Genomic DNA, 14,710 nt, shown 5'->3' with positions numbered 1-14,710 from the left:
AACTATAATCTCTTCAAATATTTTCTCAGTCCCTTTCTTTTTCTCTTCTTTTTCTGGGACCCCTATATTTTGAATGTTGATGCATTTAATGTTGTCTCAGAGGTCTCTGAGATGTCCCCAATTCTTTTCATTCTTTTTTTTAGAATTCTGCTCTGTGGTAGTTATTTCCACTATTTTATCTTCTGGGTCACTTATCCATTCTTCTTCCTCAGTTATTCTGCTATTGATTCCTTCTAGAGAATTTTTAATTTCATTTATTGTGTTGTTCATCATTTTCTGTTTGCTCTTTCGTTCTTCTAGGTCCTTGTTAAACCTTTCTTGTATTTTCTCCATTCTATTTCCAAGATTTTGGATCATCTTTACTATCATTACTCTGAATTCTTTTTCAGGTAGATTGCCTATTTCCTCTTCACTTGTTAGGTCTGGTGGGTTTTTACCTTGCTCCTTCATCTGCTGTGTATTCCTCTGTCTTCTCAGTTTGCTTAACTTACTGTGTTTGGGGTCTCCTTTTTGCAGTCTACAGGTTTGTAGTTCCCCTTGTTTTTGGTGTCTGCCCCCAGTGGTAAGGTTGGTTCAAGTGGGTTGTGTAGGCTTCCTGGTGGAGGGGACTGGTGCCTGTGTTCTGCTGGATGAGACTGGATCCTGTCTTTCTGGTCTCAGGACCACGTCCAGTGGTGTGTTTTGGGGTGTCTGTGAACTTATGATTTTAGGCAGCTTCTCTGCTAATGGGTGTGGTTGTGTTCCTGTCTTGCTAGTTGTTTGGCATAAGGTGTGCAGCACTGTAGCTTGCTGGTTGTTGAGTGGAGCTGGGTCTTAGTGTTTAGGTGGAGATCTCTGGTAGGGTTTTTGCCATTTGATATTATGTGGGGCCAGGAGGTCTCTGGTGGACCAATGTCCAGAACTCGCCTCTCCCACCTCAGAGGCTCAGGCCTGTCACCTGGCCAGAGCACCAAGACCCTGTCAGCCAAATAGCTTTTCTTGTTCCTTGATCTATGCAAATATGGTCAGATATGAAGCCCCAGTCAATTAACTGAAGCCAGGTACTTCCTTGTTTCCTGCTTCCAGTAGTTCAACTTTAAATGCAGTGTTAAAGAAAAAACCCTACTTCCTGTATCTTGCATTATAAACTCAAAGTCTACCCTGAAATAAGTTTTATGATTAAATCCAATAAAATCATTTTTATATCACTGATGCATTCAGGCTTTATTCAATCAATAAATATTTATTAGTTACCACTTAAATATTGGAAACTATACTATGCATCAGGAGTGAAAAAATGAGCAAGATAAATCTATTGACATCAAAAGCTTATAGTGAAAGAAGGTAAGGGGAAAATGAGAAAGAGTTAAAGAGACAGAAATAGAGGTAGAGATAAAGAAAGATAAAGAGAGAATAACCAGAAGATCAGTGGAGAAAATGACTATTTAGGCATAGTTCAAGCACAAAGGAGAGAGAGGCATTTTCACTTGGAAGCACTGTCAAGTGATGACCCTAAAGAAAGGCCCACCAAATGGCTTTCAGCTTTTACCCCATACAAAGACAGCCCTGGTCAAGCTTGCCAATGACCTTGGCAATGCCAAAACCAAATGTAACTTCTCTATTTCTCTTTCTTCTACATTTCTTAACTTTTCAGCAGTATTCCACACCCTAAGTCATTCTGACTTCTTGAGATACTGTCTTTTCCCAGGTTCTATAATATCACTCTCTTGCTTTCCTGATTTCCTCTATCTCATTGGTTCCTTTATATACTCCTTTCTTGGCTTCTCCTCCTCTCAGAATGTTGAGTTTATGGCCACTTTTCTTTTCATGCTTTGTGCACACCCTATGTATGAATCATGGTTAAGAGAGGGCATTCAAACCACACTCCTTATTTTAAATCCTGGACTTGCCAATTACCACCTATGTAACCTTGGGAAAGTCACTTAACTTCTTTGTGTCATTTTTTTTTACCTCTAAAATAGGGGTTATCATGAAGTACAAATGAATTAACACAGGTGATATGAAGTACTTAACATGTAAAATACTTAGAATAATATCTAACACATATTAGGCACAATAGTATTATCAGTACAATGTATTTAAATGCTATTTATAATGCTTAGGACTTGCATTCTGTATCTTTTACTCTAACCTCTGCTTTGAAAACTAGTCATATATTAAGCTATGAACTTGTATCTCATTTTAGATGTCTAATAGCATCTCAAAAATAACAAAACTAAGAAGAACACTTGATTTCTCTCCACTCAAAACTGTTCCTTCCACAATCCTCCCCATTGTATTAAGTGACTCTATACCTGGATGCTAAAGCCAAAGCCTAAGAATTATCCCTAATTTCTCTTTCCCTTAACTCTCCTGCCAGATCCAATTCATCAGTAACTTCTATCAAAACTCTCACCAAAATATATTGTGAAGCCATCCATCTAACCTCCTCTACCTCTATGATCCTAATACAAGCCATCACTATCTCCTTCCTGGAATCCACAATGGCATCTTTGCTCATTTACTTGCTTCTCTCACACTCCCTAAAATCCATTCTTTACAGAGTAGTCAAAATAACTTTTCTAAAAAAAAGTAAATTTGGATAAAATCTAATCTCCATGTTCTGACTTAGAAAACTCTATTGATTTGGCCCTGGTATACTTTCTTTTACTTCATCTTTTACCATCCCCACATCCCCTATTCACTATTCTTTTGCAATTCCAACCTTCTTTATGTTACTTGAAAACATGGAGCTCATTTCCACCTTTGGGATTTTGTACAAGCTCCCACATTTATCTGTAATGCCATTCTTCCTGAATATCATACGCCTGGTTGCTTCTTGAAATTGACATCTCACCTCAAAGAGGCTCCTCAGTTCATAGTAACCTCCCTGTCATTACTTACAACCTTCTTTTCTTGGTTTTTCAACCTCCTTTCCATGGCATATTCTGATGTTTTCTTCTTTATTCATTCATTCTTGTATTATTTCTCTCTATTAGAATGCAAGTTCTATGCAGAGACCTGCCAGGTCTTCAGGTATCTGCAATGCTTGGCACATAGATGACATTCCATAAATACTTTGGAATTAATAAGTAAATAAACTATGACAGTAGTGAAACAAAAGAGACCAGCAGCTGAAATCTATTTACCTTGGAAACTATTTCTAGGTTGGGGAAAGGAGTGATCCTAAGATAATTTATTTGCATGACCAGATGGGTGATGCTGTCATTCAGAGAGAAAGAGAACGCTGAAGAAGGGAAAAGTCTAGGAATAAAATCCTTTTTGGACAATGACTTTGATAGCTCTTGGGATACAAATTTGGAATTGTACAAGGAATAATGAGATATGGATCTAGGACTAAAAAAAAGTATACCTCCATGGGCTGGACATATAAATTTAATAATCATCAGAATAGCTGACATTTAAGTAGAGGAGAACAGAGAGTTTTTGGAGTGAGAAGAGAGGAGGTCTAAACTTTTAAAACACCAAAATATTCAAGAGGCAGATAGTGGAGAAGCTGGAAGACAAAATCCCAGGAGGAGACCCAGGAAGGAGGAGTATGCCAGCCAAGGAGAAAGTAAGTTTCTAGAATAAAGGTGAAGTCAACAGGATCAAGTAACAGAGAGATCAAATAAAATAAGTACTAAAAACAGTCAGCTGTATTTAGCAATTAGAAGATCATTGAGCAAATTGAAAACCAAGATGCCATCTGAACTTGCCAGATTCCTGCCCTTGAATTCCAAGTCCCTCAAATTTTCAAGCACTATCAAAATATCTGTCTGGAATTCCACCTCTCCCAGACCTCTAAGACTTGATTTGGCACCTCCAACATTTTTGTGCTGCCACCAACATAGTAACCTAAGTTAACTGGTGCTTTCAATGGTTTAATAATTGTTTTTTCTCTTCTCTATCTGCAGAATAAATAAGAAGAAAGTATTATCAGCTATCTGCAATTTAAATAAATATATTTTCAAATAAGTCTCAAAAATTCAGCAGAATCTTCTTCATCCAAAGTAATTAAAACAATAATGAATGGATAGTCAATGAATCAGTGGGACAATAATTTCCAGGATGCTCCCAAAATACTGGAAAATGCTGATTTCTTTTTAAGATTCAGTAGACTTACGTTTAGCAGACTATGGGGCAGCAAGAAAAAGTAAATATATATAGAAGTTTAATAACACGAGTCAAAAATAGGAAGAATTTATTGCTTAATTATCAATTAAGTGCAAACATTATTAAAAACTGAAATGTTGAAGAAATGCTTGACTTATGAAAATTATGTGGAGAGTATATTCTTTAAAGCACTTTTAGGTACCTATTCCAGACCTTGATTTTTCATGTGCCTAATTTAAAATTCCCATTTTGTCATCAAAATCCAACTCATCCTCCAATTACCTTAATAGAATTTTTATATAAATTTATTTATATTTTATTTATTTATTTTTGGCTGCATCGGGTCTTCGTTGCTATGCATGGGCTTTCTCTAGTTGCTGCAAGCAGGGGCTACTCTGTGTTGCGGCACATGTACTTCTCATCACAGTTACTTCTCTCGTTGCAGAGCACGGGCTCTAGGCATGCGGCCTTCTGTAGTTGTGGCACACGGGCTCAGCAGTTGTGGCTCGTGGGCTCTAGAGTGCAGGCTCAGTAGTTGTGGTGCACAGCCTTAGTTGCTCCGCGGCATGTGGGATCTTCCTCAACCAGGGATCAAACCCGTGTCCCCTGCATTGGCAGGCGGATTCTTAACCACTGCGCCACCAGGGAAGTCCCTAGAATTTATTTTTAAGTCTCTTGGTTAACCGAAAGTAAATTGGTAGGTCCTATGAAATTTCTAGATTCTCCAAAAGTCAGAGTAAGGAAGTTAAAACAGAGGATTCACTTATGTTTTGTGGTTAGTGTGGCATTATTTACTCCAATGATTCTCAAGCTTTGCTACATATAGAATTTCCTAAGCAGGCTTTTAAAAATCTTAGTGTCTAAGCTGACCCCATACTAGATAAATCAGAATCCCTGGGGGGTGAGACCCAGCATCAGTATTTTTTAAACCTCTTCAAGGATTCTCCTGGATTTGAGAACTGAGGACTTACGCTACCCTTCTCATTAAATGAATGTTTTAGTGGTTATGAATAAGGGCTTTGAAGTCAGAGCTGGATTTGGAATCCTGGTGGCTGTATAGACTTGGACAAACCCCCTAATATGCTTGAGACTCAGTTTACTCAACTATAACTCAGTAATTTTTGTTCCCGCTCTGTAGGGTTGTTTTGAGCATTAAATAAGGTAATATAAAAACTCAGCAGAGCACATGGTATATAATGCACAATAAATGTTAATAATCTATATAAAATAACTGTGTTATTAATGATAATTATTTATGAATTACAAACCAAATACTCTGTGTGGTTTCTAATACATACTTCGCAAATACAACTGTACTTAAACCTGAATTATTATATGTAACAATGTATCACATCTATGCTGACTCACTGAATTCAGGCCACCAATTTGGGCCTTAGAAGCACTCTCTCATTTAAATGACACAAAGGCAGAATTCAAAGAGCCTCAACTTCACCTCCTCCTTATACCTGCCACCACACGGATACAGGACACCTCCAAAGCAGCTGCATCATTTGAGCCTGACTTGCAGGTGAAAGCTACTCATAAATTTCCTTCGGTTTTATTAGAGAGAATTTTTAAATCTTCATTGACATGGGAAGAAAGAACTCAAAAAAAAATTCCAGTCACATTTTTTTCTTATTTACTCAGTTCCTCTAGAGTGTGTGACGACTTGTTTTCCTTTAGTTGTATCTGAACAGTTTGACATATTACTGTGACAAGGTTACTTTTTAAATTGATAAAAGGTTTGATTGTGTCAGTGCATTTGTCAAAACTGTCTGACACCATGTATAATGGACTCTGCACTCAGAGCCCAGATGGCACTTGAGGCTCCTCTTACTATTCTGCGTTCAGCCCACACCTAACCAGACATCCAGCAGGGTTGGGTCAAAGTCGGGGAGATGAGCGTGGGTACAAACACTCCTACTTTGTTCCCCTGGCTTTTCACTGTGGGAGCTTCTCCTCTCTCGTTAAATGTTAAAGTGACATTTACAGCTTCCTTTTAAAGGGAGCGACGCTAGGATGTCAGAGCCTGAGCGAGGAAAACATTTACCCAGAAAAATGAAGGCTGGGGCAGCTGACTTCCTGGTCTTCAGGTGATGATTGGAAGTATGTGTGCACCTACCCTAGAGTTTCCCTGTTTTTCCTTTATTCTGCTTAAAGTGGCCTTGTCAGCAGCGCATTCACTTTATAACAGAACAATTCATTCTGTACCTGCATGGTGCTGGCCTTAATTCCAGATTAATCACTTGGAAGTGAGGGCAATCTGGCCGGGGCTTTCTGAAAGCATTATATTAATTAAAATTTATAAGTTATGAGAATGGTTAGATAAAAGGTAGATTGTAGAAAACATAAACACATTAATGATTTTACTTTCCATTAAAAATTCTGTCCATTATGTTAAATACGTGCCTTTACTTTTCAAGACTAATCTCAATGTGTTTCAAGGGGATGTTTAGAATCACATAATAGAGGTTATCAATTTCTCTGAGGTAGGAAACAGAGCTTAATATGTGAAAAATCATTACACCACCAAAATTTTATTTGGTCCAAAGAAGTTGCAATGCTCTCTCTCTCTCTCTTTATTAAGCCAAATTTATCTTCCCTCACTTCCCTTTCCCCCTTTTGAGATATGCATAAATGGTGCATAACTCAAGTATTCCACCCAGAGTCTCCAACTGATAACCCATTTCACGAATATAATTGTATAATCAATTGGATTTTCAGTTTTCACTATATTAGGCTTGCATGTTTTAAATACTGCAGCCACTAAATATTTAATAGTATATTGATGACCCATTCATGACAGGGTAAGAAAAAGAAATTAAAAATCAACTAATTTGGGTCCTCTTTTGTGCTACTTTGTTGTTTCTTTTGGAGTTCGTTTGGTTAATTGTCTCTAACGTCCTTGTTTTTTAATAGAAAAACAAATGCATATGAAAAAAGACATCTTTCACCACACATAATTGTTCCCCCACCACAAATATTAATTCTCACACCCTCTTCTGTGACCATTAGTTATTCTGCTTCCAGCTCGCTCTTCAACTGTCCTGCTCTGTTCCTTGATCTCGTAAGGTCTTTTCTACTTGGCAGTCGGAATTATCTTTTTGAAACAAAAATCTGACTCTGTCACCTTCCCGTTTGTTACAATTCAATGATTTCCTTCATTGAAACAAAGCTCCTAAGTGACATACAAAGGAATCACCATAGCCCTTCCATGTTTCCAGGCCATGTTGCTCCAGGCTCCACCCCCTCTCTCTGCTATAACAACTTGACCCTTGCTCAGCCTCTTGTCTTTGCCATGTTCCCTCCAGCCACTGGTTCTGCACACATGGAGTTCCTTCTGCCTAGAATGCTCTTCCCTTCCTTCTTCATTTAGTTAAACCTATTCCTACTCTTTCTGATCTTAGCTCAGAGATTCCTTTGCCCATTGCCTTAACAAGGTCTCATCCCATGTTACAAATCCTCTTATTTCCATGCTCCTCTCTTTTTTTCACATTTGTAGTTGCAATTTTATATCAAATCACACGATCATTTCATTGATTTCCATTTTCCCTATCAAAATATAATCTCTGCTAAAGCAAGACCTTTATCTAAATGTACTCGCCACTGAATCTTTAGCACACTATCTGGCATGCAATAGGTGCTCTGTGAAAATTTCTTGATTGAGAACACAATGAAGTTCCTTGAAACTTTTCAAGGTAAAAACGTTACAAGGTCTTGTTTGCAGGGCAGAAATAGAGACACAGATGTGGGGAACAAATGTAAGGACACCAAGGGGGGAAAGTGGTGGGGGGAGGTGGTGGTGGTGGGATGAATTGGGAGATTGGGATTGACATATATACACTAATGTGTGTAAAATGGATAACTAATAAGAACCTGCTGTATAAAAAAATAAGTAAAATTAAATGTTTTTAAAAAAGACATTACAAGGTCTTTAACACTAGTATTTCTTACAAGACACACAATGCCATGTATTCATCCAAAACATAGGTATAACTAGTGAGATTTTCCATACAGTAAAATGATTCTTCATGTCTATTCTTTAGTCTTGCCTTCTTTCCTTGACTTTACTTGTGATCCAACCATAGGAGCTTTGATGATAAATGTGAATGGAATCTCTTAATCAGAATTTGCTTTCAGATAATACATTGAGAAATAATGCGATTTCTTTCCTTTAATATCATTTTCTTACTGTTCATTAGTATTCATATGGGTATTGTATTCTAATGCCAGATAATTTGCTATGTCTCTGCCTTTTTAATATATCTCTGTTTTCTATTATTTTATTACTATGGATATTAGAAAATATTGTATTTCTTATAATATAAGGGAATAGTAATTCTGAAAGTTCTTATAATTTCATAGGAATAACCATGGAAAATTGATCCTGATGGCAAGATAACTGAAACCTACAGATATTATCTGTTTTGTAGGTAACATTATTTTAAAGTGTTGGATGAGTCATAGGAATGCAAGATGATTTGAATCTTTAGAGGAATGCTAATTTAAAAGAGCAAGGAGCCCTCTAAGACATCACCACTACAAGAGAGGAAACCAGGATTTTATAAAGGACTTACAATGGTCCCTAACAAAGGCGTCCCCAGCTCTCAGGTCATATTCATGCAGCGGAATCAGCTCAGGCAGTGGTCCTGCCAACACTGTAAAAGGGGATTGGTGAAAGGTGATCAGAGTAGGTTTTTCTGCTAACTAGTGAGGGTCTCAATGAACTATCAGACTTTTAAAGTAAAAAATATTTAAAAGATTATCATGTATAAACAAATTATTTTATACATGGGGAAAACCAAAATTAAGAGGGGACAAGTCACTTGTCTAGGGCCACATACCCAGTTGATGGCACAGCCAGGAGTGAAACCCCAAACTCTCAGCGCATGGCTATTTCCTCTACATTATGGTGCCCGGTCACATTAGTTCTTTCAGTCTCCCGGAAAGCAAATCTCGGCAATAAACCTCAGGTCCAGACCACTTCAATAACTGAAGAACCCACAAACATTTTTACAATAACAATAACATGGGCCAGGTCTTATTAGCCAGCAAAAATTAATATGAACAAGTAACCACTACCCTCTGTGCCCTTAGCATTCTTTAAATTTCTCAAATAAACAGAAGAAACACAAACAAAACATTTTTTTCCCTCAAACATAATGTTCTTGTGCCACTAGATCTCTTTCCTGAGTTAAAAATGCCAATGCAGACTTTAGGTAACCCTTTCCATTTATAAATTTCTGGCAATATCTTTGCAGAAATGGACACTGATACAGAAATTCATAGTATAATGCTACATCAGTGGTATGTTCATAAACCAGCTCTCAAAAAACAAAACTACATAGAATTTTAAAAGCCCTCATTTATAGGTCTTGCTGATTCCTGTGATATAAATACTCCCACCATGGCCGATTTCAAGATACTGAGTATGTAACAAATCACTCAAGAATTCCTGAATATTTAACCATTGGCTCTGGTGCCTCAGTCAGAGGCAGCTGCAGTACACCACTGGTACTACAGGAAACCTAGAAATAATCAAACCCAGACCACTCTTTTATACGAGGAGACGGAGGCTCAAAGACAGTAAATGATTTGCCACAAGATCACACGGTGGCCAAGCAGGTTATAATACACCACCTCAAATACCTTCACATATTTAGTGAGACTTTCTGCCTTAGAAATAGTCAGTGGACTTTATATTAATGTAGAGATATGTGGATGAAAAAGGTCAACTGCTACATCAGTAAACAAAGGAGGTTGCGGACACCAAGCCATCAGCCACTGAAGCCACCCTGTGCATCCTGAGGAGATTCAGGATGAAGAAAAGCAGGATACTGGCCCTAGATAGTTAAGGTACATCTCCAGGGATGATTTCAATGAGCCCAGACTCTTGAATCTGCCCATACACAGAAAAACACTGAATTCATTAACTTGAGATGCCTGGTTTTCCTTAATTAACAGTAACCTTTTGATGTTCCGACTACCTGGTCTTTGTTGCAAAAACTCCTGTATCTCCTGGTTCCTCCTTTACCTCTTCAGAGCTGTCCCTCAGAGCTGTCTGAGATGCTGCCTCCCAGACTTAAGCCCTCAGCAAGTCTGCCCAATAAAACATAATTCTCAACTTTTAAGTTGTGCCTTTTTTTTTTTAAAGAAGTATATCTCAAAAAACCAGCAGCATCATGACAACACCAGGAAACCTGCTGAAATTTACATTCTCCGGCTCCAGCCCAGACCTCGTGAAATCACAGTCTCAGGGGCCCAGAAATCTGTGTTTCAACAAACTCAACAAGTGGGAAAGAATCTTCCCTTAAAACCCACCAATATTTTTTATGAATAAGATTCACACACAAAGATAATGGCTGGCCTTTTTCACATCAGTATCCATTACAGGAGATTATTCATCTGAAGCTTCTAATATAAAGTCCGTCATCTTTCACATTTTCAAAGCCCTTATTTATCAAAATAGTTTAGAATTTTCTAACACTAGCAAAAAAATTTAAAAATGTTGAGTGATTTACCTTCCAATTCTCAACCTCAACATTTTATAGACCAAAACCTAACATATTTGTATATCTTAGCCCTAGCACCTTTCTTTCTTTTTTTTTTAACTGCTTTCAAATAAATATTTCTTTTTCAATATTCTGCCTTACCTCTTTCACAAATCAAGGCAGTTGATAGAGCAGGGTGCCCCTACCCTAGTCTACATACTGCCTTGTCAACTGATTATATAGTTATGTATTTGTGTTTTGTTTAATCTGCCACTTCCTGTTGTTTTGATATTTGTTCCCAATCTTCAAGACCAGAACAAAGGCAAATAAATACTATCTGCCTTGTTTTCCTCTTCCAAAATTTTAGAGGTTGGAAAATTTACAAAATAAATATCCTCTCAACCTTCTTATAAAAGCATTGCAAAACAGCAAAAGAAAAACTGAGTAATAGTTTCCCCCAACTTAAAAATATGCAGCTAATGCACAGTCAAGTGACAAATAGCTGCACTGATATTACTTTGAAAATAATCAGACAGGGGCTTCCGTGGTGGCGCAGTGGTTGAGAGTCCGCCTGCCGATGCAGGGGACACGGGTTCGTGCCCCGGTCCGGGAAGATCCCACATGCCGCGGAGCCGCTGGGCCCGTGATCCATGGCCGCTGAGCCTGCGTGTCCGGAGCCTGTGCTCCGCAACGGGAGAGGCCACAACAGTGAGAGGCCCGCGTATCAAAAAAAAGAAAATAATCAGACAGCAATCTAAAAATCCAGGCCTATGGTTCTTAATTTGTTATCCACTATTTATTTAATTTGGAGGGTAAACTTAAATATGTTTAATTGATTTGCGCAGAAATAAGAGAGTTAATAGCATAAGTGTTGGTAGATAGTAGATGAAAGAAAACATTTTGCAAGGGCATTTAGTCACTACCATATTTCCTGGGAAATATAAAACTAGGTGAGTGCGGTTCTTGGCTTTGGTGGGAATAGCTTCACTGGACTTGGAAATAGATGTTTTCAAGGAAACAAAAGGATTAGCCTTCTAATTTTCCAATTACCTGGTCCCAGCTGAACTTACATTTACCAAGCAAGAACTGACAAGAAGAGCTTTGCAACACAGCAGGTGACCATTCTGAAATCTACCACTTCTGAGTTTTTGCAATCCCCATCACTAATACCTCTCCAAAAAAAGAGCACAGTTTCTTTCATGAGATTCATCATTGATTCCACCAACCACAGGTGTGAGAACCTACCAGCCACAAGGTGTGGGAACCCACCAACCACAAGGTGTGAGTACCCACCAACCACAAGGTGTGAGAACCCACCAACCACAAGGTGTGAGAACCCACCAACCACAAGGTGTGAGAACCCACTGGCCACAAGGTATGAGAACCCACCAGCCACAAGGTGTGAGGACCCAACTCCATGATTGCTCCTCATCTTCTTGGTCAATACATGCACATCAGCCAGCAACCCTATGTCTCTCTGTTCAAGAACCTTCTCTTTCAAAGCAAAAGGCAAACAAACTCCATTCCCAAAATAAGCTGGACTCAGATCTTAAATTTAAGCCCCGTTTCTACAGCAAGAGTCTTCCTCACTGGGTACATTGGGTGCAAAACCCAACCCCACATGGACGAGCCCACGTGGGCAAGGATGAGGTTGGAAATGGCGCAGAGGGCGGGGGGCACTTACGGTTGGCACAGCTTGATTAGGTCCTGGTCAGTGGTGCCTGGTGGGAGGCCTCGAATGTACAGGTTGGTTTTACTCAACTGTTCCCCGCTGCTGTTGCTGCTGCTGTGGTTGCTGCTGCTGTTTGTGCTGGGGCTGGGAGGAGCCATGGGGTGGGGAGCTGGTGCATAGGACTGCTGGAAACAGAAAAGGCTGTTACTGGAAAAACAAAGCCAGCAACCTATTCCCAGGCCAGCAGAGCAACTCGAAAGCAATGCAAGCTTCTCAGCCTCTCCAATCCACGCATGCACACTCGTGTTCATGTCCCTACTCTGGGGTACTTCTGAGAACATCACTTGCTCTCCCCCCATCTGGCCCTGCATTTGGATCAGCCTAGCACAGTTCTCTCCTGCGTGCACCGTAGCTCTGGCCCAGCTCACCTGTGACAGCCAAGCATCTTTGCCTTGCCTCTACTCCATCTTCCCTCTTTTTCTCCAAAGAAACTTCCTCATATTGCTTTCCTCACCATTACTCTCCAGCACGATCACTCTATAAATAGCAATACTATGAATGAACCAATGAGTGAATGACTCCATCTTATCTCGTTCTCCCATTCCCAAATCTGCTCCTTCATGGTGAATGCCCTTTATTTGCAGACTGAGCTACTATTCTCTCCTCTTTGAATCACTCTGATTGAAAGTCTCAGCTGAGGCACTACTGATATACCGGACAGGATAATTCTTTGTCGCCGGGACTGTTCTGTTCATTGTAGGCTGGTGGCAGCATCCTTGGCCTATACCCACCAGATTCTAGTAGCACCCGTCCCCCAGTTGTGGGACCAAAAATGTGTCCACACACTGCCAAGTGTCCCCTAGGGTGGGGAACTCTCTCCCAGTAAAGAACCATTGGTCTAACCTGTCACACTGTGTTATTACAAAATGTAAATGATAAGATGACCCCCAGTGACTTGGAGTATGCAATGTGAGGGTCTTTATAATTATACACACCAGAATTAGGAGGTATATTACACTTTATCCTTTATTTCCTTTTCATACAGGCATATCTTCAAAAGTTCTAAAATTACACTGACTGTCTGGGTTTGAGTCCGTGATGTGTTTATTATTGGCTGTGTGATCTCTGGGGTGCCTGAACCTCTCTGAGATGCAGTATTCTCATTAATATGAGGAGGATAAAATTAGTACTCCCCTACATCATAGGGTCTTTACAAAAACTCAATGAGTTAACGCAAACAAAATGGTTCCTGGACATAGTAATTGCACAATAAGAGTTAGCAATAACAAAAACACAAGAAATAATGATGATAATGGGAATTCCCTGGTGGTCCAGTGGTTAAGACTCCACACTTCCACTGCAGGGGGCGTGGGTTCAATCCCTGGTTGGGGAACTAGGATCCTGCATACCATGTGGCACAGCCAAGAAATAATAATAATGATGATAATATTTGTGATTCATATCTGTCTGGCAAGTGATATTAGTCTTTAAATCTATCCCAGGTTTTCTCAACTATAATCTAGAATGTTACGTAAATACACAGTGAATGCATCAATCATGATTCCAGGGGGGACACTTTGGCCGAGTTCTAACCTGAAGATTCATTAGCTGTTTTATCAGGGGTAGGAGGTGAGTACTTATCCAATAGCAAGTGGATGCTTCGTAAATACTCAAGCTACATCCCACACAATAAAAACTGAGTGATCACAGCAGTTAGCTCATAAAGACAGGAGGCTGTGTCCAGTATTGTTTCTTGCTATAATAATCCATTTTATACCATCCAGGATTTCAGATTTGCCCCAGTCCATATTCCCAATTGGCTATAATACAAGGCCTCTTGGATGCAACATGTGAAAATGCAACTCATTCCCTCTGGTCTCTTCTCTCCCACTCCCCACACAGCCACCCACCCATCACAAAGACCCATTGCTTTCCATCTTGCTGTCATTCTTGCAGCCTCCATGCTAGAAACCTTGGTGTTAGCTGCATTCAACCACTTATTCAGTATTACTTAATCTATGACCAACATTTTTAACGTACAATTTGAAAATGAATTACACGGGAGAATACCTTCCATTCTCAATACTTGAATAAAATAACGGGTATTCATTGCCTTTTGGAATGTCATATCTGCATAAAGCTGAATAAAGTTTCTTGGCTGAGATTTAAAAAGTATTCTTTCTTGACCTACGAATTCTACTTCACTTCTCCGATGCCCCAGAACACTTAAGCTCTACCTCTTTACAGGTCCTGCACTTAGTGGGTGTTCAATACGGCCTTGCCGAAGCGGTGTCCTGGTCTGTGTATCTCACAACAGAACAGATGGGATTTATCTTTGACTTCCCTCCTGTGCGTTATTCTTTTAAATTTCCCAGGGCTTTTTTCAAGCTGTTTCTTACCACTTTCACCTCCCCTCTCTCCAAATTCTTTGAATTCCATTCTGTACTCAGGC

General features: G+C 39.4%; 1 protein-coding gene across 6 annotated transcripts in view; it reads right to left on the bottom strand.

The window, feature by feature from the left end:
• Nucleotides 1–14,710, bottom strand: part of RBMS3 (RNA binding motif single stranded interacting protein 3) — a gene marked incomplete at its 3' end in the record, with an annotated part of 699,823 nt that overhangs the window by 529,071 nt on the left and 156,042 nt on the right. For 4 of the 6 annotated variants that reach the window (XM_082664257.1, XM_082664261.1, XM_082664260.1 and 1 more), the window contains exon 2: nt 12,271–12,443. In XM_082664257.1, coding sequence (XP_082520383.1) covers nt 12,271–12,443 — 173 coding nt within the window. The remainder of the gene's footprint in view (nt 1–12,270; nt 12,444–14,710) is intronic. The other 2 variants (XM_082664258.1, XM_082664259.1) reach the window with 1 other exon arrangement.

Source organism: Grampus griseus (assembly GCF_964374135.1).
Source record: "Grampus griseus genome assembly, chromosome: 10".
In the NCBI taxonomy this organism is placed as follows: domain Eukaryota; kingdom Metazoa; phylum Chordata; class Mammalia; order Artiodactyla; family Delphinidae; genus Grampus; species Grampus griseus.
The sequence above is the reverse complement of the archived record's forward strand: the minus strand, read 5'-3'. Positions and strand labels throughout refer to the sequence as shown.